The sequence below is a fragment of the Carassius auratus genome, unplaced genomic scaffold (assembly GCF_003368295.1).
Source record: "Carassius auratus strain Wakin unplaced genomic scaffold, ASM336829v1 scaf_tig00024568, whole genome shotgun sequence".
Lineage (NCBI taxonomy): Eukaryota > Metazoa > Chordata > Actinopteri > Cypriniformes > Cyprinidae > Carassius > Carassius auratus.
In genome coordinates, this window is record NW_020525358.1 from 1,351 (window position 1) to 29,295 (window position 27,945).

A 27,945-nucleotide genomic window follows, 5' to 3' on the forward strand; every position below is an offset into this window, starting at 1 on the left:
AAAATGAATGGTATTACCATTATACTTTTTGAAGCAAATTAAGATGTAAATCAATGTAATAATGCAGCACTAAAATCAACTACATAAGCAGAAAACGAATAAAGATACAACAAATTTAGGCTGTGAAAAAGAAGCATTCAGCATATTGTCTCATATAGGCAAGCAAAGAAATATAAAATATCCACTTTGAATGAACACAGGGAGCAGATACCTCATAGATGTCCACCACAATTCGCCAAGATCCACTCACTTAAACACACCTGGTTTCACTGCTAGCTTGTTTTTTGTTATTTGTCAAGACACATTTTTTGCTTAAATGACATTTGTGTGTGCAGGTCGGTTCATATCCCTTATGTCTTTGAAAGAGTCAAGAGAATAATAATGCAGTGGCTGAACATGAACCCATCAGCCATGTCCCTGGTGCAGAGTGCTTGACACTTTATTATGTGCAAAATGACAGTTGGAAGGCTTCTTTTTGGCTCTATGGCTCTGTCTGGTGTGCTGGATCAAATCCGGAGTCTTTCAAAGGTGAAGGCTGTGTGTGTGTACTTCAATGGGGAAGATGCAGGGTTTAGAATAAATTGGTTGAAACAGGAAAACAGGACATGAAGTGATTTTTTTATTTTTTTTATTTAGACGCCTCCTGCTTCGCTGCGAATCCTGATCAAAGCAGAAGGACAACAGCTGATTTTAACTGTGGAAAAGAACCAGTAAGTCTTCCTTACAACTCTCATGACTCTCAAATTGCCATATACATAATCAGATACAGAGTTATTACAAAACCACATGATCTAGCTCTAGTAGGATGACTGAACACTTCCAAATCCTAATCCTGTCTCATCGAAACAAAACGGTAGTTACTGAGTAACTTAATGTAAAGGGATAGTTCACCCAAAAATTTAAATTCTGTCATCATTTACTTACATCCTTTACAATGTAGTAGTAATATAGTGCATAAGTCGTATGAATCAAATTTATGATACCTCCATGGTGCTTTTGTGTCCTTATTGTCATATGTACATATTGTCATATGAAGTAAAGAACATGTATGAAATTAAAACATCTATTAGAAAATGGAAGGATTTCATGACACATACAGTGGATAATGTTATAATGTTCTAACAAGCCTGCTTGATCAGTTACCAAAGAAGAATGCGAAAATTATTTAACAAAATAAGATTTTCTTATCAAAGTGGTACAATTTTGTTTGTAAAAATGAGTAAACCCTCCTGAAAGTTACAAAAAAATGTTTTTTATAGGTTTGTATAGGTATATTGAACCAAAACTATTAAAGACAAGTAATTTCCGGTCTGTTCTGGTGTTGTTCAGAGTACAGGGAGAAGTGCTTGGAACCCATGACGTTCAGTGGTAGTAAAGCTTTTATATAAGGATAAATAAGTGCTGAAGGTGTGAGGTTGTTGTGCTTTATCAATGCTGCAATGAATTCACACACTACTGTGTGATGTAATACAAAAACTTGAAACAGAAGATGCTACCCTGCCCTCATTCTCTGTATTATTGAGCATTTTTTCAGCATGACAATGAAGATACTCATTCTCCCAAGGTGAAAATCCTTCAGTGGACATATATTTCAGTCAATCTTAATGCTCTTTATCAGCTGATGGGGATTCTGTAGAGACGAGCTGAGCAACACTCCCCATTAAAGAGCAGAGCATTTCAGGAGGTTGTCCAGGAGTTTAACAGGACAGATGTGAAAATTTGTCATTAACTTGTACACTCAGTGCCAAGAAGAGTAAGAGCAGAAACTTTAAGTTCTGGAGGACATATTATACATTTAAAATATTATACATTTTCTGAATTAAATCTAGGGTGTACTCCTTTCTGCAGTCCTTCATTTAAACAAAATTGGCTAATTCAATTATCTTACAGAAAATATCGGATTACATTTTGTTGTTTTTATTAAGTATATGTTTAATGTGTTTAAATTTTTCCATCTTTCCATGAATCATATTAGTGATCTTTAAGAAAATACATCTTTCATATTTATTCAGAGGAAGTATACTCATTTATGCTTTGCACTGTACATCTAGCCCATATAAATATTAATGTTTATGTATGTATGTTAGGGCTGCACGATAAATCGCATGCAATATTTAATACGCATCTTGCCGGTTCTGTAATCAGCTGTAAATCTCCATCACCTGTGCATGTTCACGTGGAGCAGCATTTTCTACACATAGCACTCTCGATATAGGGCAATGTAGATCATTTATAACATTTCTGTATGGGAAAGAACAGAGCAAAAGAGAGACAGACTGAAATAAATAAATTATCGACAAACCAACAAAGAAACTCCAGAGATGTTTGATACAAACTGACCTACTCTGTACATTAAGCTTAGTTCAACTCTTTCCCACAGCAACAACACAACAAAAAAACATCACTCATCCAGATATATAAAAGCCCAACACAGAGGACAGACACTCATTTCTCAAGAAGGACAATGTAGCTTTGAGTGTTCATCATTACAGTAATCATCACAGTCAAGACACTACAATACAAACATATTTGCATGGTTATGCAGCTTCACCGTTTTTAATATAAGCCTTTTTACAAAGAATTGTCCATTCCTAGACATGCAAAGTGATTCACTGCATATTAATGACAGATAAATAAGTGGCAACACCTCGACAAATAAAACAGCCAGTGTTTATCTTTCCACGCCACAATCAAACCAAGGATCTAATTTATTCACTCTAGATGCTTTGACAATGCATTTGATAAAAGAGATATATATAGTTCCCATTTTTCTCTGAAATTTGTCTAACCTCACAACAAACATATCATTACTTTGAAGACTGCTAACATTACTATATAAACTTGGACTCATTTCAAATGAATGGACGGGGAAGAGGGTCCTTGTTCATGTGAGAATGACATCATTGACTCTTTGCTCTGATGTTAGGTGTCAAGCTGAAGTAAAACTAATGAACTGAGTCCAGGAGAAAGAGAGACACACTATTAGCAGAGGACTATTAGACTGGCCCTGTGATTCTGCTTCAACACCTGATACAATCACACACAAATATGCACACCTGTAGTAACCTTTAAAAATCAGGCTATAGATAAATTGGAAATAAGTGTTTTTCTAAAGCAGTTATTTTTAAAGCTTTTGACAGTGGGCCATTTCTCTGAAAAAAAAAACTGACACTTTGCAGATTATATTAGAGGTAAAAATAAATAATTAAATGTTAAATAAGATTATCTAAAAAGCTATACTTAATTAAAATAAATAATTAAATTTTAAATAAGATTATCAAAAAAGCTATACAAGGTAGCATATGAATGGTTAATTAATGCTAGATAATGAATATAATTCATCCTATTTTAGATGTGATAATAGGTTGAAGATGATGACCGATTTTGTCGGACAGATACAGTCGGCAATGCGACACTGTTGGAAGGGAAAAACAATATTATTAAACTTAAAGCTGCAGTAGGTAACTTTTGTAAAATGTATTTTTTACATATTTGTTAAACCTGTCATTATGTCCTGACAGTAGAATATGAGACAGATAATCTGTGAAATACACCGCTCCTGGTAAAAAACAACCAATCAGAGCTGCGGTCTGTAACTTTGTTTGTGTTCAAAATGTAGACAAATATATATAATAAGCGAGTACACCATGAATCCATTTTCCAAACCATGTTTTTAGCCTGTCCTGAATCACTAGTGTGCACCTATAATAAGTGTTTATATTCGGACTATTTTAGATTGCTTCGGGGATACCGCGGTGGAGTAACCCAGTACCTTTGTGATTCTTCATAGACATAAACAGAGAGAAGTAGTTCCGGCTACGATGTTCTTCCGCAAGATGGAAGCAGTTCTGTTTATTAACCGCTAGAGCGTCAAAAGTTACCGACTGCAGCTTTAATTTACTTGCCTTTTTATTTTACATGTAAACACAAATATATTCTCCTGGTGTGATTGAGTCAGCTGTAAATTTCTTGTTGATTCTTATATTCATTTGCATATTTGTTTAATAATTTATCAACAAAAATATTCTTATTTATTTTTATTATTGTAGTTTTATTTAAAATTATTATTATATTTATTATTATATTTTCCTTTAATGTTTTACATTTATGCACTGTGGCTGTAAGGTGAAGGTGTGAGGTATTGTAGAATTAAAACCAGGGGTATCCAAACTCAGTCCTGGAGGGTCGAGTCCTGCAGAGTTTATCTTCAACTTGCCTCAACACACCTGCCTAGAAACAGAGATGGTCTTACTACTGGGAGATGAGAGGGTCTGCAATACGTACTATTGGAGAAAGCGTAATGGTCAAATTGGATCACGTGTGCCTTAACCAATCACATTACAGCCTTAACATCATTGAATTCCAGTTAGAGATGTGCCATACTCAGTCGCCATTTACAGATACCATAGTAAATGAGAAATGCCATAAGCTGTATCTCACCTGTTGCAAAAAGTCAGTGACATCTCTTATAAAAACAGCATTTTTTGGGGTGTAAACTCTAAAAATAGTTCAATCCAAAAGTTTCCTCACAAAAGCTGTTTATTCAGCGTAGTGAAGTCTCTCCTCCATTGACCTTGATTAGCTGGTTCAGATATGTTTGATTAGGGTTGGAGCTAAACTCTATAGGACACCGGATCTCCAGGACTGAGTTTGGTGACCCCTGATTTAAACTGTCTTTCATATGGACTTCTGTTATTAAACATTCCACACAATATGTATTGCTGTGGTGGTAGGCTGTCTTTTACCTTGACTGTTTGGTGCTCTGTTGAACAGCTGAACAATACACAAGGTTAAAAAGATGGAGGGAGGGAGAGTTGGAGCAAACAATGAAAAGGGGAGAGTGGGAGATGAGGTGTACAGTGCCGCATTCAATTATGGATTCAGTTGTGGACTCACTTGTGAACTTTCCATCTGTTTCAAATTATTCCTTTCAGAGGCTTCAATTATTTCATCTGTCTTCGAGCTAAAATTAATGACATGGTGTGTAGTGTAATCAGGGGTTGTAGAATGCATGAATGTAGGAGAGAGACGGAGAACATAATAACAGCACGTCCTTGACAAAGCTTCTAATGACAGTGTAAGACAGGACAACACAATTTTTTTCAGAATTATGCAAAACAAAACAAAAAAGGGCAAGAATCACTTTTATTATTGCTCATAATTATTGCTCATGGAATTAAATACATCCGTAAAACCTATGTTATACTTTCTGAATGAGCAATCTGGACGCCTACACGGACAGCACAGACGCGGACTACTAGTATTTATACTACCGAAAACATATGCAGATGGTCCGCTCAGCAACAAACACGTTTACAAACAATTGCCTATAATTATTGCACATCTGGTTGTCTTTATATTGATTTTTTCGACAGATTGTACAGGTTTTGGTAGAAACGTGCTTCTAAACACAGCCTGCGCACGTGCAATAGTGATTTTGAAGTAGAGCCCTGCGCGGGACTGTTTTCTTCATCCCGCTCCCGCCCGCTCCCGCCGAATTTCTGACCATTACCGCCTGCTCCCGCAACGTATGTGTTTCACTCCCGCCCGCTCCCGCAATATGTATGTCCACTCCCGCCCGCACCCGCAAAACTCTGACAATTTATTCCCGCACAATAATAGAGATGCATTGATTTTGTGTCTTCTCCCGTCCCGCAAAAAAAAAAAACAAAAAAAAAAAACACGTATTTGTATTGATATTATTAAAGAGATTCATGGGGTTGTTTGTTTCGTTTCCCTGACCTGCATGTAAAAAATTAAATAAAAAAAAGACAAAACACACAATACATTCAAATATAATTTTGTTTTTATCAAAAACTTTGCACATAAAAATAGACTGCTTTGCAAAAAAAATATACATAATATGATAAACTAGGCTACATGAAAAACAGCTTTACAATTATTAGCCAAATGTCGCAGGTATTCTGTTTGAAAAATACACATAAGAATAAAAACATTCAAACTTAGGCAGCCTGCTCAATAACACTGGCATCATCACGCCTCTTGACCTAATTAACAAATGGCAACACTGTCAAAAAACAACACTAATAAATAACATTAGGTTCTTTTCTACATCATCTATTGACATCTTCTCCATCTTGTCGCTAGGCAACCTCTCTATCCCGCAGTGTTATTTTTAGCCGCTCATTCCCACCCGCAGCAAAATTCAAACCGTCCGCTCCCGCGAGATTTGCGTTGGGTCCGGCGGGACTCAATCCCAATGCAGCCCTCTATTTTGAAGCCTTCTGACCGCGTGGGTCAGAAAAAATGGGAGGCACATGGTAGTCTTAGACAGTAAAAGAAATGGACACAGCGACCCCATTGGATTCAACGGAGACAAGTGAAGTCAATTAGAAGCATGCACTTCCTGGGGGTCAGGCATATTGCGCAGACTCAAACTGAGCTTGATGACGTAGATGTGACGTGAGCAACCTGTCTGACAATTGTAAGTCTTCTAATCGCTGTGCCAAGAGTAATCTGAATCACCCACCGAGTCTTGCAGAGATGGCGAGCATGAACAGGAGCAAATTTTGGTAAGTATTCTATGGGCTTCTTCCTTGACTTAATGCCTCCACGTCCCCCCGATTGCCTCATAGACAATAAAAGATTGTGGTTAGAGAGTTTGACTCCTCTCGGCCCGGCAATAACATGACTTTGGTGCCCTTGAGCAAGGCATTGAACCCCCAGCTGCTCCCTGGGTGCTGCAGCATAAATGGCTGCCCACTGCTCCGGGTGTCTGTGTGTTCACTGCTCTGTGTGTGTGCACTTTGGATGGGTTAAATGCAGAGCATGAATGAATTCACAGTATGGGTCACCATGCTTGGCTGAATGTCACGTAAAAAATTTTAATAGAAAGTATGTACAGTACAGGTAAATTATGTGCAAAGTTGAAGTGTAGACTAAGTGTGTGTGTTAGATAAATAAGTGCATGAGTGTATAAATAGTGTTGTGTGTTCCACATGTGTTGTCAAGCGTTCATGAGATGGATTGCCTGAGGGAAGAAACTGTTCCTGTGTCTGGTGCTCAGAGCTCTGTAGTGTCAACCAGATGGCAACAGTTCAAAGAGGGAGTGTGCTGAATGTGAGGGTCCAGAGTGATTTTGCCAGCCCTTTTGCTCACTCTGGATGAGAACAGTTCTTGGAGAGAAGGGAGGGTTGTACCAATCGCTGTGCAGTCCGGACTACCCTCTGTAGTCTTCTGAGGTCAGATTTGGTAGCTGAGCTAAACCAGACAGTTATAGAAGTGCAGAGGACAGATTCATTGATGACAGAGTAGAACTGTTTCAGCAGCTCCTGTGGCAGGTTGAATTTCCTCAGCTGACGAAGGAAGTACAGCCTCTGTTGTGCCTTTTTAAAACGTCTAAGAGCGACGAGGAGAAGCTTACATCAGTGCTTTTTTGTTTGTCAGTGTGTGTGTGCTAGCACATTAACCACAGTTGGTGGCAGGAAATAGAAAGAGAGGAACACAGAGGGTGAGTTATGCTAATGTAATTTGGTTTTAACCATCCCTCAATGAAGCAAGCGCAGCTCGTTTGGATTGGCTAGAAATCAGCAGGCTGCTTAGATGAAGAAAAATAATAATAATAGAGAACATAAGGGTGAAATAGAGCATTGCCAAATATATGGTAAATTATGCTTTTCAGGATTCTTTTTCATATGGGCTTTATGAATTGTAATGTTCAGAAGAACCCTTGGAATATTTATCTAAGTCGGCAGATTCACAGAAGTTGTTTAAACTTTGGAAAGTGAGGAACTGCAGGTTTTTGAGATGTTCATAGTAGATATATTTTTAATAATGCTGTCCCAATATACGTTCTGTGTACTGTATGCACTCAATCTTTTGCTTGTGAACTTTCTCCTTGCTGTCTCCCAGTTTGTATACCTCTGTGGTCTATTGTTGTTGTTGTTTTTTTGTTGTTTTTTTTTCTAAAATATAAGATTAATTTTCAAGAGTCATAGTCTTTACTGTCACATGATTTTTCAAAGTAATGACCATAATATGTTGATTTGATGCTTGGGAAACATTTCTTCATATCAGTGTTGAAAACCATGATACATTTCTTTGAAATAGAAATCTTTTGTAACAAAATAAAAGTCTTTACTGTGACTTTTGATCAAATTAACGTATCCTTGCTGAATTAAAGTATTAAATTCTTTCATTTAAAAAAATGCATTGGTTTAAAAAAAATAAAAAAAACATCCTAGCTTAATATGCAAAGACAAATGTAAAAAAAAATTACATAATAATGATTATTATTATTATTTGCAGCAAATAATGTTCAATTGTGAGCTTTCAGTTTAAAATGTACAGTTATTGAAAATCTTGCTTGAGTTTCTCTCCTCACTGAGCGCTAAAACTTCTGAGGTCTCGATCTCACAGCCATTCAACCTCACTTTGTTTTAGTCTTTAGCAGCTGACCGCTCCATGATCTCATCCCTGAAGGTCAACAGTCAAATCAGGAAGTCATTCTTTTTATTGACCAGTTGTGGTAACAGCAAAAACTGAGGAAACACTTCAGTGAAAAACAAGGGGGTTTTCAGAAAGAGGGAGAGAGAAAGCTGGAAAAACAATGATCTGAGTATTGTATCAAAAGGGAAGCTATTCACAGGAAGCTGTAAAGACCTGCAGCGAGCCACTGTATAATTTGAGTGAGGTATGTAGCTGCATTGAGAGCTTGCAACTCACAACTTTCAGGTTTGCTGCATGTTGATAAAGCAAAAAAGTGTAGATATGGTAGATCAGGGGCCACACCCACAGTTTCCATAACTCCGGGCTGGGGTGAATTATCATACCCTGTGCCTGTGAGAGTAGATCTCTCCTGACTGGAATCTTCCATGGAGAGCCATCGAGGAGCGAGATACTCAGCCCGGCCAGAACGGGGCTACTAATAACAGCAGATCCCCATCTCTCAAGAACTCCAGAGAAAAGAGCAATCCTACAGCATACAGACGAAGTCTCGACTCAGTCTATACCATAGCGTCCAGTCCCATAAGGAGCTGGATAAACTAGAGAGAACCAGAGGGGATATTGCAATGTTTCCTGAGTCGCAAAGAGGTCCACCTGAGCCTGGCCAAAAACTCTCCATATCTGCTTCACCGCCTTGGGGAAGTCCCCGACCCAGAGCCTCTGGTCCCAACATGGGGGAGCACGGGAAGCAACACTCTGTTTTTGAGGCTCTCTATAAGAGGAGCTGGTACGCAGAGGGGACTGCTCCCGTCCAGCAGCCCCCAGAGCTAGAGAGTGGTGAGGGAGGAACCGCCGAAACTCCGCCGCTAAGTGTTTACGGGCCTCCTGGTACCTGTCGATGACTGAGTTGACAGCGTCGCCGAACAGGCCAGAAGGTGCAAGTGGAGCATCCGGAAGAAAGACCTTATCCTTCTCTCTCATATCAGATAAGGTCAACCACAGATGCCTCTCCGCTGCCACCATTGCTGCCATGGACTGCCCAATTGCACGAGCGGTCTTCTTAGTGGAGTGAAGAACTAGATCAGTGGTTCTTCTTAAATCAGCTATGTTATCGTAGTTAAGCGGAGTTAAGCTCCTCGCTCTCATCCAGCAAGTAGGTCTGCCTGATACGCCTGTAACACAAACATAGTGTGCAGACACGCACCGGCATGACCTGCTGCCACGTACCCCTTGCCCACCAGTGCTTATGTTGTGTGCAGCGGCTTGGAGGGCAGTGACGGAGCCTTCACGGATGATGCCGCACCTGGGGACAGATAGCTGGCTAGAGTCGGTTCAACCCCGGACATCGCCCTGTAGCCGCACTCTCTCGACCCTGCCACATTCCCATAGTAGTCAGAGGCAAGGATGAAGAGGCGGGCTGAGAAAGGCCCATGACCTCGACACCTCGGTGTGCAGTGAGCTCTTTGTCTGTGTACTCCGGTTCAAAAAGTTGGATAGGGTGAAAAATTTTACATTTTTCATGTTTTACTAGATATGATACTTATTCCTCGGCTGGGATTGTGTAATTCTGAAACTGCAGTTTTGACAATTCAGATTTTTATCTGTTGTGTAGTGTATTCCAGCCTTTAGCTGGGTACCAGGTATAAACTGTACCTTTTTTTTTGTGTTTTTTTTTCATTCTCATTTGTTATTTTTATCTCTCTGTCGTGTCTTTGTTCTTTTGTCTTTTGTTCTACACTAGCTATCAACAAGCTGTCCAGACAAAAAATTTGCTAGCTGCTTTTCTTGCTAGGCATCTGGATAAGTTCATGTAGAATACTCTGCAGTGAAAACTCACTTCTACTGCATTACAGATGTTTAAAGCTTCACAATCATTCCACACACTGTTCTTTGGCTTTTACATTCTGACAAAAAAGAAATCGAATCTCATCGTTTGATCACCGATGCACTCTCTCAGTTGGATTGATCATACACAGTTGTACCATCATAAATAAGACAGAATAGAAAATGCCAGAGGTTTGGTCAGACCTGTGTAATGAGCCAAAGAGGAGACTCTATTAAACTAGTACAGAAGCATCAGTGAGTCTTTAGGGAGACAGAGAGAGAGAAAATAGACAGAGAAAGCAGTTAATGGCTTGGAAATTGACACAGAGAAATAGCACATATTTACAAGAGCCAAGAGCCGAAATCTGCTAAATTGTATTCAAGTGTGAATGGCCTTTTCTCCCCAACTAGTGAAGTATCTGTGGTTTGAAGAAGTCCTTAATGATCATGGAGGCTAAATTTCACACCCCTTGCCCCTGGGCTGTCATTTGTTATTTATCATCGAGTTACAGATTATCTCACTAAGGGTTACTCAACACCTGTACAGTTCAATGATCTGCTTTGGCTGCATCTATAACAATAACACAACATGAAACATAAACTATAATCCACCAGACTCACAGTGCTGTGTCTGTAACGGGTGGGCAGATGACCCAGAACTGTCGGTTCCGTTATGTGGTTCTCTGATTAGATTTCTGATTAGACTCGGACCAGGAAAGGCAGGGGAGCAAATACTGTTAAAATATAATGAAATAAAGAACAAGGGCAGAATAGAAAAGAAAAAAAAGTAAAGTGGTCTGTGAATGGGATGAAAATGGTTTATTGTTGAGACAGATGAAACATAATGTACTGTTTTTATTGACTAAAATTGTTACCCCAGTTGACAGCAAGTTATTGGGTCCTTGATTTATTCACTCAACTGATTTGTTTAAAACACTGGAAAGGAACAAATGCACAGTTGAATCCACTAAATGTTTTCATTGAAAACACTGATTAGAACAAAACAAGCGAGTCATTAATTCATTCACTAAACTAATGAGTTCATCTGTAGTGTGTGTTAGGGCTGTCAAAATGACAGTTAAACTAAATGTTATCAAAATTCTAATTATGTTCTAATTTAAAAGGCATAATTTCAGTTAGGGGGGAAAAGCTTTTGGCTTCTCTCCTGATTCCACAAGAGGGTGCATTGCACAAAATATTATGCACGTTTCTTCAAAGCATAATAAAACAACAGGACTATCTTTGAAAAAAAAAGTGCATAATGTTTAAGATAATGTTAATAGTCAAGTCATCTTTATTTATATAGCGATTTTAACAATACAGATTGTGGCAAAGCAACTGAACAGCATTAAATAGTAAAATAGTGTGGCAATAAAGCAAAAAAGCAGTTCATTGAATTCAGTGATGTCATCATCCAGCTCAGTTCATCTGTGCAATCAAGTTGACGATATTGCTGGATATGAAGTGTCCCCAACTAAGCAAACCAAAACTCCATCGGTGACAGAATAGAGAAAAAAACCTTGGGAGAAACCAGTCTCAGGCAGGCGGCCAGTTCTTCTCTGACCAGTACAAACCAGTAGTTCAATTCCAGGCTGCAGCAAAGTCAGATTGTGCAGAAGAATCATCTGTTTCCTGTGGTCTTGTCTCGGTGGTCGTCTGAAACAGGGTCTTTTCTCTGTCTCTGGGGCTCATCTAGTTTTCCTGGTCTCTGCTGACATTCAGGGCTGGACAAGCAAAGGATCCGGGTGACTGCAGTGACCATCTGATCTGGATACAGACTGGATCTGGTGGCTAAGGTGACCTCGGAATAAGAGAGAAAAGACTAATACTGTATTAGTGTAGATGCCATTCTTCTAACGATGCCATTCTTTCTTCTAACGAAGTGTTCTCATATATATATATATATATATATATATATATATATATTAAATAAATTTTACATAGCTTTCTAAACATGCCGCTCTCATGTGATACTGTAGATGTAAGTATGCGTTCTGTGTGAACGGCTAGGTTTCAGTTTTAATGTGAACAACATCTTCTCATTCTCCACGGGAAAGTCTATGCCAGGGTACTGGAGAGGAGAATTCGGCCGATAGTGGAACCTCGGATTCAGGAGGAACAGTGTGGTTTTCGTCCCAGTCGTGGAACACTGGACCAGCTCTATACCCTTTCCAGGGTGCTGGAGGGTTCATGGGAGTTTGCCCAACCAGTCCACATGTGTTTTGTGGAGGCATTCGACCGTGTTCCTCATGACATCCTGTGGAGGGTGCTCTGGGAGTATGGGGTCGACGGCCCCCTGCTTAGGACTGTTCGGTCCCTGTACGACCGGAGCAAGAGCTTGGTTCGCATTGCCGGCAGTAAGTCAGACCTGTTCCCTGTGCATGTTGGACTCCGGCAGGGCTGCCCTTTGTCACCGGTTCTGTTCATAATTTTTATGGACAGAATTTCTAGGTGCAGCCAAGTGCCGGAGAGTGTCCAGTTTGAGGACCATACAATTTCGTCACTGCTTTTTGCAGATGATGTTGTCGTGTTGGCCTCCTCAGACCAGGACCTTCAGCGTGCAATGGGACGGTCTGCAGCCGAGTGTGAAGCGGCTGGGATGAGAATCAGCACCTCCAAGTCCGAGGCCATGGTTCTCAGTCGGAAAAGGGTGGATTGCCCACTTCAGGTTGGTGGAGAGTTCCTGCCACAAGTGAAGGAGTTCAGGTATCTTGGGGTCTTGTTCACGAGTGAGGGAAGGATGGAACGTGAGATTGACAGACGGATCAGTGTAGCTTCTGCAGTAATGCTTTCTCCGTCGGGTGGCTGGGCGCTCCCTTAGAGATAGGGTGAGAAGCTTGGTCACTCAGGAGGAGCTCAGAGTAGAGCCGTTGCTCCTCCACATCGAGAGGAGCCAGTTGAGGTGGCTCGGGCATCTATTTCGGATGCCTCCTGGACGCCTTCCCAGGGATGTGTTCCAGGACACGCTGGAGGGACTATGTCTCCCGGCTGGCCTGGGAACGCCTCGGGGTCCCCCCGGAAGAGCTGGAAGAAGTGGCTAGGGAGAGGGAAGTCAGGGCGTCTCTGCTTAGACTGTTGCCCCCGCGACCCGACCCCGGATAAGCGGAAGATGATGGCTGGATGGATGGACAACATCTTATCCACACTGAGGCTCTTGTTTTCCGCAATATATTGAATGAACAATGTACTGTAGCAGCACCGCATCTAGTAGGTGTAACTGGATATGCTAACAAAAGCATTTTCGTCACATTTTGTTCGCCACTGAAAAGGCTGCCTGATGTCTGACGCAGACCTAAAACTGGATAAAAAGGGTTTTTAAATCGATTTTTTTTTTCACAGCCCTAGTGTGTGTTGTTCGTAGATGCAATGGTTTTTACCTTTGGATCTGTTTGAAAATTATTTTTGTTAGCGGAGCAAAAATAGGCAAAGCAACTGGAAATATAGTCTTAAATTGATTAAGTATTAAATTCTTGTTTGTTGAACTGTTGTATGAAAACACTAGGGATCACACTCAGGATACTGTAGTTCAGGAAAAAAACGAAAATCAGTACTTGGTCATGGGATGTTGCTTAAATGTATGATAATACCAAATCCTGTTGGTGTGGATAAATTAATTACCCTCTTTCACTTTATTTTAGGCAAAAAAATCTGATTTTGTTTGGTATATCTGGCTAGTTTGAGTATCATTGAAATCCGATGTTTTGAATTAGGATATGACTTGACACTTAATAAAATTAGCCCTCAAGACTGGATTGGAAAACCAAGTTTGCAGTACAGTATGTTGTGTGAACAAAGACACACACTCATTCATGCTTCAGAGATGACAGGATGTGTTCTTCAGGGACAACTGCAGCATACTGGTTTATCTTTGAATCCATTCCCCACAGACACACACAAAAGCATAAAAAAACAGACATACACATGCATACTGAAACACCCTGGAGCCTAAAAACAGACCAAAAGAACTGGGCTTCCTGAGATCTTTCCACATACAGACACAGAGTTACACACATGATGAAAGTCACAGAAGTTCACAAAAGGAGTGAGAAAGAGAAAATAATCAATCAATGTTCATAATTATTTTATAGTAAAAAACAAACAAACAAAAAAACTCAAAACAAGACCGGTTTGCTTGAGAAGCAACAAGATGTGTGCAAGAATTTTTTTTTTTTTTTTTTACTTCAACAATAATGTTAAGCATGTTAATGCAGTAACTTTAAAAACCCCAATCAGGTCGCGCTGTTTTTTAAGCATCTGACACCACGTGCATCATGTTTTAAAGATGCTGCATCAAGTAAAAAAAAATGTGTCTCCATTCACAGTATCTCAGTCTCTGCTGCAGTTGTCACATGTGTGTCCAATTTAGAGCCTGTTAGTGTCAGAAAGTGCAGCAATGCGCACTTTTAATTTTCAGCAGAGCAATGAACTGTCTAATTAAAGTGGCCAAATTATGTTTAAGACCTCTTGTACTGTCTCTCTCCTCCAGTGAGACTTCACGCTTCCCCTTAAACGTTTCAGAGCTCATTTTCCCCCCTGACTGTTAGAACCATATTAGTCAGATATGAAGTCAATTAACAGATTAATAAAATAAAAGGGTATTAAAAAAGTGAAAAGTAGGAAGTTTGACCTAGAAACCTGCATGGGAGACAGATTTTTTCAGTCCCATTCCCACACCCACCCATTCCCCCAGAAATATATGAAGAGTTCAGATGCAAAAGCCTCTAAATGCCATCTGAAATTTTCATCTGAAATTAGGATTTTTATCAGGCTCCTATATTTATGTTCAGTTATTTCACTTTAATAGCCTGGAAAAGGACCTGCACATTGCCATTAAAGTAAAATGGCTCAACCTAAGCATAGGAGCTTGATAAAAATCCTAATTTAAGATGCAAATTTCAGATGGCATTTAGAGGCTTTTGCATCTGAACTCTTCATATGTTACCTTGTCCCGCTCCCGCCCGCAACATTCATGGGCTGCTGTGTGCATGGTTTGGATCACTAAAATCCAAAATCCACTAAAAAAAACTGACATCTCGGTTCATTACAATCTTACACAACTCTGTTAAAACACAAGGAATATATACATATGATTATTCTTTCATAATGTCTACACTAACGCGTGTTATAATGAGGATTCGTGAGCACACAGATTTCAGCACAGCATAAGAACAAGTTTTGAGGAGTGAGCGAATTCTAATTTAAACACTTCTGATTGGCCATTGCATTCCAGAAATCATTATGTTTTATTAGTTGTTGTTGTTGTTGCTTTTGTGCAATAGATGAATAACAGTTTATTTGTTATTAGATGTACTACCTGCTCGCACCCACACTCACCTATCAGGTTTTGTCCAGCGAATGCACTCTGCTGTGTCAGGTCTTGCTGTACAGTAGCTCTAGTCTGAGCATCAGTAACTTAAAAGTACAAAAAATTTCATTATGGTTACCTATGGCAATGCAATGATTTTTGGACAAATTGTAATTGTCTTTTTCAATATGTGCCATGATAATAGTGCATATTTTTGTACCATGGCAATATCATGGTATTCTTTGAAATGCTAAGGAACATAAATATAGATAGTAATATGGTATATATCAAAGCGAGTAACAATACCACCATCTTGTATCATCTCTGTACTGTGGTATTATGACACAAATTAAGAGAAATATGGCAGAACTTGTATGTATCCCAGTAAATAATGTATTATGTATTACAGTTTTTTTTGCTTTAGGCCCCATATTTAACATCCATCATTGTTCTGCCATCACAAATAAAGCATGTGATCTTTTTTTGTCAAGGTCACTGTAAACTGTAAACTTGACAGAAAATGTGCAGTTTAATCTTTTTAAATTATCTACATTTAATGGAAGTCAGCATGCTGTGAAATTTCAGGGATCTATGGTTACTGAATTCAGTCGTAATGGGCACCGTTGACTGCAGAGTACATATACATACAGGGATGACAACAGCATCTCAACCACACACACACACACACACACACACACAAACAATGCTCGCTGGCCTTTTTAGTTGATCATTAGACAAGTTGTACTTCTCTGCAGGTTTGTTAGAGGAAGTCTTTATAAGTACTGAAGTGCTTACGATGCTGTCTGTAAAAAGTTCATATTGCCCTCTTTCAAACACCCTTTTGTGGGTCACTGTGCCTGTGCTTACTGAGGTAACTGTGTAGACAGAGTTATTCTGGGACGACAGCCATTACCTACTTTCAGACATAGAAAATTGTCCGCAACATGAAATATTAAAATAGCAGCAGCATTGTGACTTTATATCTTGATCTTGCAGTGTGACTTTGTATCTCACAAAACAACTTTATTGCAATTGCAACTTTATCTTTCTTAACTGCAACTTACTATATCGCGATATTGACTTTATACAATATCTTGCAAAGTGGCTTCTATGTCGCAATTCCAATTTTTCCTTAACTCAATTCCAATATTTGGACTTTCATGGATTATATATGCAGTATATAATTATATTGTACAATGTACAATATCTCAAATAACAACTTTAAATATTGCAATTGTAGCTTAGTTTTTCATATTTTGGACTTTGTATCTTACAATTGTGACTTTATCTTGACAAAATATCAAATATTAAAATTTTCGACTTCTTCAACATCTCGCAATTGCACCTTTATCTTACAATGTTACTATATCTAAAAATGACTACTGTTTTTCATAACTGTGACTTTGTATAATTTCTTACAAATTGCGACTTTATATCTTGCAGTGTGACTTTATAGCTCGTAATGTGACTGTCTCTTTAAAAACTGATTTATATATTGCTATTACAACATTGTATATCTCAGACTTTATATCTCACAGTGTGATCTCACAAAGTGATTTTTATTGTAAACTTAATCTCATAATTAACGTGCAAGGTTTTTAACATGGAGTTCTGCATGTACATCTCTTTTATCGTACAGTCTTGAGCTTTAAATGGCCTTTTATAAGACCTAAAGCTTGCAGACATGGTGTAGACAGCTCAAGGTCAGTGTATTTTTTCCTTTTCTAACCACCCTAATTGGCATATTAAACCACATTTAGTGTTTCTTTTATGATTCACGCTTTCCTGTGGACAAACTCCCACATTCCCTTGATCATTGCTTTGTGGCACTGAGGGAATCATGCCATGTTTGGGATTCGGATTTGGATGGCTGTCACACCAGTTCATCCCCAAGAACATCAAAGCCTTACGACTACAGGCTTTGAAATTCCTTCCAAAACAGCGAACCGTTCCTCCATTGGCATGTGGATCAAATCGAGGAGAATGGGAATTGGACTGGAGTGCTGTCATTACTGAAGGATGGCCTAATGGCGTCAAACCTAAAACGACTGCCCTTACAGCAGCAGCCCCTGTGGGAGCTGAACTGGTGTGTTTTACTAATGCGTTAGCCCAAGGTCTAAACCAGGCAGGTTCATGAGGCGAATTCAAAATGAAGTTTTGCTTGGAGAATACAAACATATACAGTATTGTTCAAAATAATAGCAGTACAATGTGACTAACCAGAATAATCAAGGTTTTTCGTATATTTTTTTATTGCTACGTGGCAAACAAGTTACCATTAGGTTCAGTAGATTCTCAGAAAACAAATGAGACCCAGCATTCATGATATGCACGCTCTTAAGGCTGTGCAATTGGGCAATTAGTTGAATTAGTTGAAAGGGGTGTGTTCAAAAAAATAGCAGTGTGGCATTCAATCACTGAGGTCATCAATTTTGTGAAGAAACAGGTGTGAATCAGGTGGCCCCTATTTAAGGATGAAGCCAACACTTGTTGAACATGCATTTGAAAGCTGAGGAAAATGGGTCTTCAAGACATTGTTCAGAAGAACAGCGTACTTTGATTAAAAAGTTGATTAGAGAGGGGAAAACCTATAAAGAGGTGCAAAAAATGATAGGCTGTTCAGCTAAAATGATCTCCAATGCCTTAAAATGGAGAGCAAAACCAGAGAGACGTGGAAGAAAACGGAAGACAACCATCAAAATGGATAGAAGAATAACCAGAATGGCAAAGGCTCAGCCAATGATCACCTCCAGGATGATCAAAGAAAGTCTGGAGTTACCTGTAAGTACTGTGACAGTTAGAAGACGTCTGTGTGAAGCTAATCTATTTTCAAGAATCCCCCACAAAGTCCCTCTGTTAAAAAAAAGGCATGTGCAGAAGAGGTTACAATTTGCCAAAGAACACATCAACTGGCCTAAAGAGAAATGGAGGAACATTTTGTGGACTGATGAGAGTAAAATTGTTCTTTTTGGGTCCAAGGGCCACAGGCAGTTTGTGAGACGACCCCCAAACTCTGAATTCAAGCCACAGTACACAGTGAAGACAGTGAAGCATGGAGGTGCAAGCATCATGATATGGGCATGTTTCTCCTACTATGGTGTTGGGCCTATTTATCGCATACCAGGGATCATGGATCAGTTTGCATATGTTAAAATACTTGAAGAGGTCATGTTGCCCTATGCTGAAGAGGACATGCCCTTGAAATGGTTGTTTCAACAAGACAATGACCCAAAACACACTAGTAAGCGGGCAAAGTCTTGGTTCCAAACCAACAAAATTAATGTTATGGAGTGGCCAGCCCAATCTCCAGACCTTAATCCAATTGAGAACTTGTGGGGTGATATCAAAAAAGCTGTTTCTGAAGCAAAACCAAGAAATGTGAATGAATTGTGGAATGTTGTTAAAGAATCATGGAGTGGAATAACAGCTGAGAGGTGCCACAAGTTGGTTGACTCCATGCCACACAGATGTCAAGCAGTTTTAAAAAACTGTGGTCATACAACTAAATATTAGTTTAGTGATTCACAGGATTGCTAAATCCCAGAAAAAAAAAAATGTTTGTACAAAATAGTTTTGAGTTTGTACAGTCAAAGGTAGACACTGCTATTTTTTTGAACACACCCCTTTCAACTAATTGCCCAATTGCACAGCCTTAAGAGCGTGCATATCATGAATGCTGGGACTTGTTTGTTTTCTGACAATCTACTGAACCTACTGGTAACTTGTTTGCCACGTAGCAATAAAAAATATACTAAAAACCTTGATTATTCTGGTTAGTCACATTGTACTGCTATTATTTTGAACAATACTGTATATATATATCCTGATGTTTTGATGAATGTGTATACAAGGTTATATTTATGGCATGCAAAAACCTAAAGGAGAAATGTGAGGAGTTTGAGGTCTGTCAAGATATGTGTGTTAGATATTTCACCCGCACAAGGAAGCAATTCAAAGACTATTTTTCTCAAATTACCCTACACAGTGTCTTGTAATCTTGTAAAGTTGTCTGAATGGTTCTGTAGATGGAGTTTTCCTGTGTTCGCTACAAGGGCATTTCAGTTTTTGGGGCTAAAGAGGCTATAGAGGCAGTGCTGGAGAAGCTGGCATTGATCTTCTCCTGTGGAGGCGGTGCTTAGCCACACTATTACATCATGAAGTGGCACATTCCACAACAAGTTGTTTTCTGAGCTTGGTTTCAATAAAAGCTGTTTTTAAATAACGAGAAAGTTTTGAGTTTTGAAACTTACAGGATGTTTTTTATAGTACATTTACCTTTTATAGTTCAAAAGATCAAGAGAGAGATTTGATTTCTCAGTTCATGACGCTTTAAAAATGAATTCCATGCTGTGATTTTTGGCTCTGCTCCTGGTCTTTTCTTTTCATAATTTTCTTATTTAAATTTTGCTTACATTTAGTTTATAACAAAACACTCTAAAATGATTTTAGAATATAGAACACTGCACACAAACACACACACATATACGTGCCCTAGAGGACTAGAGGATCTGCTTATGTTGTTCAGGTGATTAATTTGGATTTCATCTTGTCACATATCACTCTGACATACCAGCACAAACTGAATGCTTGCAAGTGTTTTTTGTTTACATATGCACATATGCTCAACCAGCATTTCCAACAGGAAAAGTGTTTTTATGAACAGTGGAATTCAAAAATAATATTTTAGCCTGGAGCTTTAGAATTTTGGAAATTAGTGAATTACATTGTTGGAAAAAGTGCATTAAACTGCATTAAACTAAAAAAAAAAAAAAAAGCTAATTAGAAGCATTTTCTTTAGTGGACTTTTTGACCCCATTGCATTTAAGCCCATATGTTTAGGTGGGTCATCATTTGATCTGGTAGACCTGTTGAACATTTCCTATGATCTCATTACTTTCCCTGTTTATGAGCTAGTTTACTCTCTACTGTCTGACACACTTCCATAATGTGTTCAGTAAATTTGGGATGATAAATAAGATAAATTTGACATGTAACAGAGTGTATTTAAATGGCTTTTTGATATTATGTTTCAGGAATTAATTTTACTGACTATCGAACCATGAACTTAAATATTATAAATATTCAGCTTTAAAAATATAGATTTTTTTGAGGGGGAGATGCTGATGCAATGCTTAATAGATTTGTGCGTGTGTGTGTTTTCTTCTAGCGGCCTCTTTGCCAGCCATTACACTGAGACACATTACAGGGAAGATGGACAAGCTGTTATGAGCACTCACAACTCTACGGTACGTCAAACAGTCTTTTGGTGTACACACATTCCAGTGAGGTAATGGACTGGCCCCCAAAATGCAAATTAGCCCCCAAAACATGTATTTTACCCCACCGGAATGCAATTTTTACCGGGGATCCCCCTCAATATGTGATTTTTTAAAATATATATATATATATATATATATATATATATATATATATATAGCAATTGGGTGGGTTTTATTGCCAACCTGGCAACCATGTGGACCGGATATTAATTATTGGCCCATTTCAGTACTATAAGAGGAAATCAAATTAAAATTGAAGTAATTTTTGAAGAAAATCTTCATACTAACTAAAAATCTTCATTGTATTTTATGTCAGCTTGGACATTTGGCTATAAACACATTTTGCATTCCAAGAAAGAAAGAATTTGTACAGGTTTTTGAAAGACGTGGATGAAATATTCAATTTGAGTGAACTAGTCCTAAATTGTTGTCAAATATAATGCTTAAAAATTAAAAAAGTTAAATTGCGCTCGCTAGTCTACTAGCATTTTCTGACTGGCCATCTAAAGCTGATTAATCTTTGCTGTAATTTGATGTTGACACGAGGACAGCATGTTGACATTATAGTCAGGGCTGATTTTAATTGCCTGCTAGGTCTTTTGTACTTTTATAATTATACTAGTGCTAAGAACTGCAACTGACAGCTTTGACAACATGTCGACATCCCCCCATTCCCAATCACACGTGTAGGCTTGACTATATTATTCCTGCTGAGCATATTTAGCTCTAATTTATAATCATGTAAGCCTGTCCAAATAGCCATAACCATTTTTGTTATCAAAGCTGAAAAAGTCTAAAAAAATGTAGCTGTTGTAAAAGATTAATTCATCAAAAATAATGTAGTTAAAACAACTAGACAAGGCTTTGGTGCAAGTGATAATAAAACAGTTACTTGAAAAAAAAAAAAAAATAGAACCAATAAGGATTGTAAAAAATATGAAAAGCAGTGAGAAATTGTTTTAGAATCAGTTCTTTGAATCAAAAGGTGGCAGTTAGATTATACAAATGGTTTATGGTTTATTTAACATATTAAAATTATAATTTTATCCTTCAACTTTTAATTTCCTCTAAAACAGTCAAAAAGCTAATTTCTCAGCAGATACATGTGTGAACCGTTATCCAAGGCAGACACATAGAAAAAGCAGCCTAGTATTTTTATTTTTAATGGTGATCCTTAAAATCAGGTCATTATGAAAGAAAAATGGCCTGCTTTTACTAATATAGGTCTGAGACTTCACTTTGCTGGCCTAGTGTATTATTTAACATGGCCATTAGCAAGTCACTCATCATTTTTAGCTCTGGCTGTTTAGATATCTTACATCTTTCACTGTTTCTGGTACGCTATTTGCTATTCTTGGTCTGTTAAATCTTAAAGATGTGGAAATGGTAGCCACAAAAAATCCCTCAGACAGCTGAGTTTTGATGTGAAGGATTTCTGCCATCAAGCGTTGATTGCTTTTGACAGAGTTGTGTGTCTTGGGGGTTTGTTCCAGCCATAACAGGGGAGAATAATTTCTTTGTAAAATATTCCAGCAATGAACATGAATATAAAAAGTAGTTTTTAGAATGTGGTACTTATTCTTTAAACTTGAGAAGATTTTTCCTTATCATTACACAGATGAATTGCTATTACCACGGTGAAGTCCAAGGATATGCACACTCTGATGTCAGCCTTAGTACATGCACTGGTATCAGGTACGCACAGTATCACCACCACCGTTCCTGTATCCCATTATGTATAGGCAGTAATTTCAACCATATTGAGTTAAATCATGTGCACTTTAGTGTGGAAAGCTATTATAGGCCTTAAGTTGTCAAACATTTATTTCCTTGATATTGTTTCCAGTGGACTTCACTACTCTTCCTATGTGAAGGTTCATTTAGAGCCTATAAATCCATGAGATTAAATATCAATAAAAGCTTTAGTATCATCCCATGCTTCATTTTTTTGAAGATAAGCACATAACGTGACTGAAAGCATTTATAATGTCATGAAAAACTTTAATGATGTTGTTAGATGTAATTAGAAGGAGCATGTGGCTACAGTAAATTTGTTGTAGAAGCACAACTTTTTTTACGACAGAAATGGTAAAGATGAATTCAGATCTATGATTGAAGTAAACCCAAGGTCTCCTGGGTGTAATTACAAAACACTTCTACTGAAAGTCTTTACTTTATCTTGATTATCACAAGCCTGGAGACTTTCAGGTTGGCAGATATTAAAGCCATTTCTGAACACAGAAGGTTACTGTGAATCAAGGCAGAGGTAAATGTGATTGTGGCTTTTTATCCTCACTGGTGTGGGGGTGTGAGATGGAAATTTTTACATCTGCTGATGCTGAAATAAGATCAGATGGCAATCCTGTTGAACTGTCTCTGCTCAGTACTTTCAGGTTTCATATTAGCTTGGTTATAAATTGCAAGGAGAGTACCTTCAGATATAATTTAAATGATCATTCCTTCTGCAAGTATTGTTTTGAACTGTCAGTGTGGCTCCAGATTTTCATCTGTTTTAGCTTGTTATTTTATTGCAAAGTGAAAACTCACTCTTCATCTCGCATCCTAATTCTGCAGCAGTGGCTCTTATACATACACCCTTCATATTCGATTATCTATCAACGATATCTTAAAAAAAAAAAAAAAAAAAAAAAAAAAAAAACACCCATGGCTATATTATTAAGGATGTCAGTTTTGTCACAAAAGTAAACATTTGAAAATGCAGACATTTCGCTCTCTGGTGAGTAATAGGTTATTGGTCATGGAACTGGGTGGAGAAATTACATTTTATACAGTCCAGTGTCATTCTGCAGAAAAATCTATATCAATTTCATTTTCCAATGAGATAAAACAAACAAATGGATTTATCAGAACTGGATTTATTGACTATAGAGTTGATTAGATGGTGGAGGGTCACCTGCCTTTAATTTTACAATGATATTGTACTGATAAAAATATAATTAAATTAGAATTATCTCTATATCTCAAGATGTACTGGTCTGATGCATTCTTTTGCGCTATGTCTTTTTTTTGTCCTCTCTTAGTGTGCTAGAGTGAATGCACTTAAAAACTATCTAAAAAAGCTTTGTTTTTAGAACAATTTAAGAAAAAAGATTAGAACATTAAGAGATGTTGTGGCAAAACAAAATATTCTCAACTTTATTATTAATTCAGAAAATAAGAAGAAATGGACAAATAAATTCAGTTTTGTTTCATGAATCCAGGCACTTATCAATTTTAAAAGCCCTTCTCTGCAAGCCGCACAATTTGAGATGTAATTCTTATGAATATAACAAATGTGGAGACAGGTTACGCACCAAACTTTAACACTTCACTGCTTAGTTTGAGAGATAGTAATAGTGCTGATTTTCTTAGCCGTTATTCCACAAAAGAAGTTGCCTATAACTTAACAATATGTTTTTGTCTGTTTGCTTCAGTCGAGGAAAAAAAAAAACACTTTTTAAAGTAGTTTAAATCTGAATTCAATCCACAGAGGGTTTATCTTACTTGAAAATAAAACACTGATGGTGGAGCCAGCTTTTGAGCCAGCGAATGACACCCATGTGATTTATGAAGGACATCACCTACACTTCCTCTCCGGGACCTGTGGACATGGACACAACATATCGACTGTCAGCTATATGAGCGCTGGAGGACTGCCACAATCATTCAGCACAAGGGTATGAATGTGGTCTTTCAGCAACAATGTAGCAGCTTGGCTGAGTATATATTTTTTTGTCTTGAGTTCAAATTAACATGCATCATTCGGCATGTGATGTCTTTGTTAATGCAGATGAGGGGATTGTGGCTGCCCTTACTTCCCATGCATGCTAAAACAAGATTAGAGAGCTCGGCAAAACGTAAAAGGTTAACAGATGATCCCAACATAGCAGTCTTGTCATTGAAGATCTTCTCATCACAACATAGCTGTCTAAATAAGATCCCATTGTATTGATTCAAAAGGATTGCAGTAGATAGAAGATGCTGTTATAACTCAACATATATAATGGCAAACTGATGGTATCTTGGTATCTATATAATAAAAGTCATTACAGATCTCTGTATCAATGCTGGCACTGATATTTTCAGACACAGCTAAAGATTATAGATAATTTCATCTTCCATTTGATGGAAATAAATCTAAAGGAGATGAAGACTCCTGATATTGTCACCCTGGTGGCTACAGAACTGCTAGTCGATGTTATAAAGAACTGAAGGTGTTACAAGGAGGTTAAATAGACAGTTCAGACAGAGGGCTTACTTGTTGGTTCAGGAATCAGTAATTTTTGGTGGTTGTGGTGTTTTGTTCATTAACAAATCAGTGTAATTAAATTAATCATTTAACTGAACAAAATTCGAAGTGCACCTCATATTTCTTATTCACTCAAGTCTCAAAGCATGTGACTGCTTTCCTGCCCTCAACGACTGACTATAGGATGTTTAACACTTTAGTATCTCAGCTCAAGATGGTCCGAGCTCCTTGATGTCTTGGTATATATACATGTAAAAAAAAAAAAAACAAGATTGCTGAAACATTACCTGAAATGTAATGAAAGCTAGAGTATTGAAAACATTTTAAAGCAATTTAAAATAGCAACAAAAACTGTAATATATGATACTAAAATAACACTGGTTCAAAGTTCCACAAAAAAAAAAAAAAAAAAAAAGGGAAGTGTTTGAATCACTTGACCTATTTTATTTTATTTTTTTAGAGTAAGCCTAGGTAAGTATTGTCAAAAAAATAAAGAAAAATAAAGAAAAATTTAATAAAGAAAATGTAAATTGTTTAAGGTGTTTTTTTTATTATGAATTGGTTGCTTATAATACACATACACACACACACAGAAAACTGCTGTAACTTGCACAAAGTCTCATTGAAAGAGTTAGTGAATCAATTTGTAAATAAGATGTTATTTGGTGAACAGATTCAAAAGATCTGAGAGATCAAAGTCACTGAGATGATTCAAAATCCCTATCACTATGCTCTGGTGAATGTACACATAGATCGCTGACCTGCTCTTTTCTGTTTGGCAGCATAAACGGGATGTTCAGAAGACCACCAAATACGTGGAGCTCATCATTGTTGCAGATAACAGGGAGGTACGACAATAAACAAACACAAAAAGATTGACAGAGATTGTGGTGCAAGACAAGTTAAAAAGTATTTTAGTAAAGTGTCAGTCAGATATCGCATGCTCCACCAAACTGGTTTGCACCGTGTACTCTAAGTACTTTAACCTCAGATTCATAAAGAAAGAAGAATGAAGTGAAATGTGCTGTAATAACCAGTTGTATTTGGTTGAGTACTGTACAATGTTTGGGTTATGGTACAGTTTTGGTTCTTTGTTTCCACAGTAGGCCAAACCAAAAGCAGGTCATAGAGGTTGGGACCTGACCTGAATTAGAGCAATGATCAGGAAACAGGAAGTGTTGTGTATAGAGTGAACATTGGATGTGGGAAAAGGAAACTGGGCAACAAGAAAGCTATCATTATCATCACAACTGTCTGTATATTAAAGTGTGTGTGTGTATGTGTGTGAGAGAGGGAGAGAGAGAGACGGAGATATTGTGATGGTTTTCATTCCTGTTAATTTCTTCAACATACAGTGGAATCTTTTTTTTACTTTGGTTGCTGTTGTTCAGTGCCTCTATCCTGTTTTAATGGTCACTTTCAAGTGCTCTTAAGAGTGTGCCGTCAGACAATATAACACCCCTATATATGACAGCCACTCAGAGGGTCCGGCATTGTTTAAAAATCCATCTAGAGTCTGGTCCTATACTTGTTGGAGTATATCTTTCATCTCAACTCATGTCTTTTCTTTCCCTGTACAGTTCCAGAAACAAGGAAAAGATGTGGAGAAGGTTAAGCAAAGGCTAGCAGAGATTGCAAATTACGTGGACAAGGTATTAAATGTCACTCTTTCACCTGAATGAATAGGAACACTTGATTAGAAGTCTAAAATAGAGGCCTGAGAGATAAATGTAGGACTGCTGAGGTAAAGGACTACATTTTAAATAAACCCCCTTTTGTAAGAAAGCTTAGTATTTTTTGGTAAGGTTAAATTACTGCTGTCCAGACAGACGTATAGATTGATGGATGTACTGCTGTGTCAAAAGATGTATGAGGTTAAGCTCAATAAGTAATAGTTTGGAGGGGTTTGATATTGTGTGTCTGATATTAAGTTTTACAGAATGCTGAACATTCGTGTAGCTCTGGTGGGACTGGAGGTGTGGAGTGATGTCGATAAGTGTGCGGTTACCCAAGACCCCTTCACAACCCTGCATGAGTTTTTGGACTGGAGAAAACTTAAACTACTTCCGCAGCAACCACATGATAACGCCCAGCTTATTAGGTTCAAACACACTCATATTACACAAATTATTGCATGTACACACTTTGGCACCTGTGTCAGATTCTTCAAACTGTACTCTAACAGCACAGACCTAACTAATGTTAACTCAGAAATATATGCACATCTTGGGGGCCATAACCCCCTAGTTAAAAACACTAGATGCAGGGCAGTGGATCTAAAGGCCTAAAGATATTTTTAAAAAGTTGAGCTTCTTTCAATTTGAGCTATGCGAAACATTGCAGAAGATGCAGACATGAGTGCAATGGTCAAACACATCAATCTAGCACGTTTCCATTCAAAAAAATTGAAGAACAGCAAAGTGGAACGTAAAAACGTGTTCTGTGTGAACGGAACTGAATACTGACACATATTTTGTGCTTTATATACTATTATAGAGATTTATGTTTCAAATAAATACTCTTCTTTTGAACTTTCCATTGATCAAAGGTCTTGAAAAAAGATACATTTTGTTTCCACAACCATTTTCCACATAAATAATACTAAGACTATTTCACAACATTATTGTATTTTTGATCATGTAAAAATCAGCCTTGGTGAGCATATGAGACTTCTTTCAAAAACATTTAAAAAAAATCCTACTAATCCTATACTTTTGAATGCTATAGCATACTGAATGTTGCCTACGTTTTTTTTTTTTTTTTTTTTATGAATCCGTTATGTAACAATAAACTTTTTATATATTATGCTGCATTATTGATACAAGACCTCTAGGAAGCATGATTAATTCCCCAGGTGCTGTAGCATGGTAGATTGTTATTCT

At 37.8% G+C, this 27,945-nt stretch overlaps 1 protein-coding gene across 1 annotated transcript in view; it reads left to right on the forward strand.

The window, feature by feature from the left end:
- Positions 1-483: 483 nt before the first annotated feature.
- The window catches only part of LOC113078189 (disintegrin and metalloproteinase domain-containing protein 12-like), a gene marked incomplete at its 3' end in the record, with an annotated part of 31,627 nt that continues 4,165 nt past the window's right edge, over positions 484-27,945 (forward strand). Inside the window, exons 1-8 of the mRNA XM_026250498.1 lie at positions 484-528; positions 637-710; positions 20,703-20,781; positions 22,433-22,509; positions 24,305-24,491; positions 25,846-25,911; positions 26,644-26,715; positions 26,995-27,164. Coding sequence (XP_026106283.1) covers positions 484-528; positions 637-710; positions 20,703-20,781; positions 22,433-22,509; positions 24,305-24,491; positions 25,846-25,911; positions 26,644-26,715; positions 26,995-27,164 — 770 coding nt within the window. The remainder of the gene's footprint in view (positions 529-636; positions 711-20,702; positions 20,782-22,432; positions 22,510-24,304; positions 24,492-25,845; positions 25,912-26,643; positions 26,716-26,994; positions 27,165-27,945) is intronic.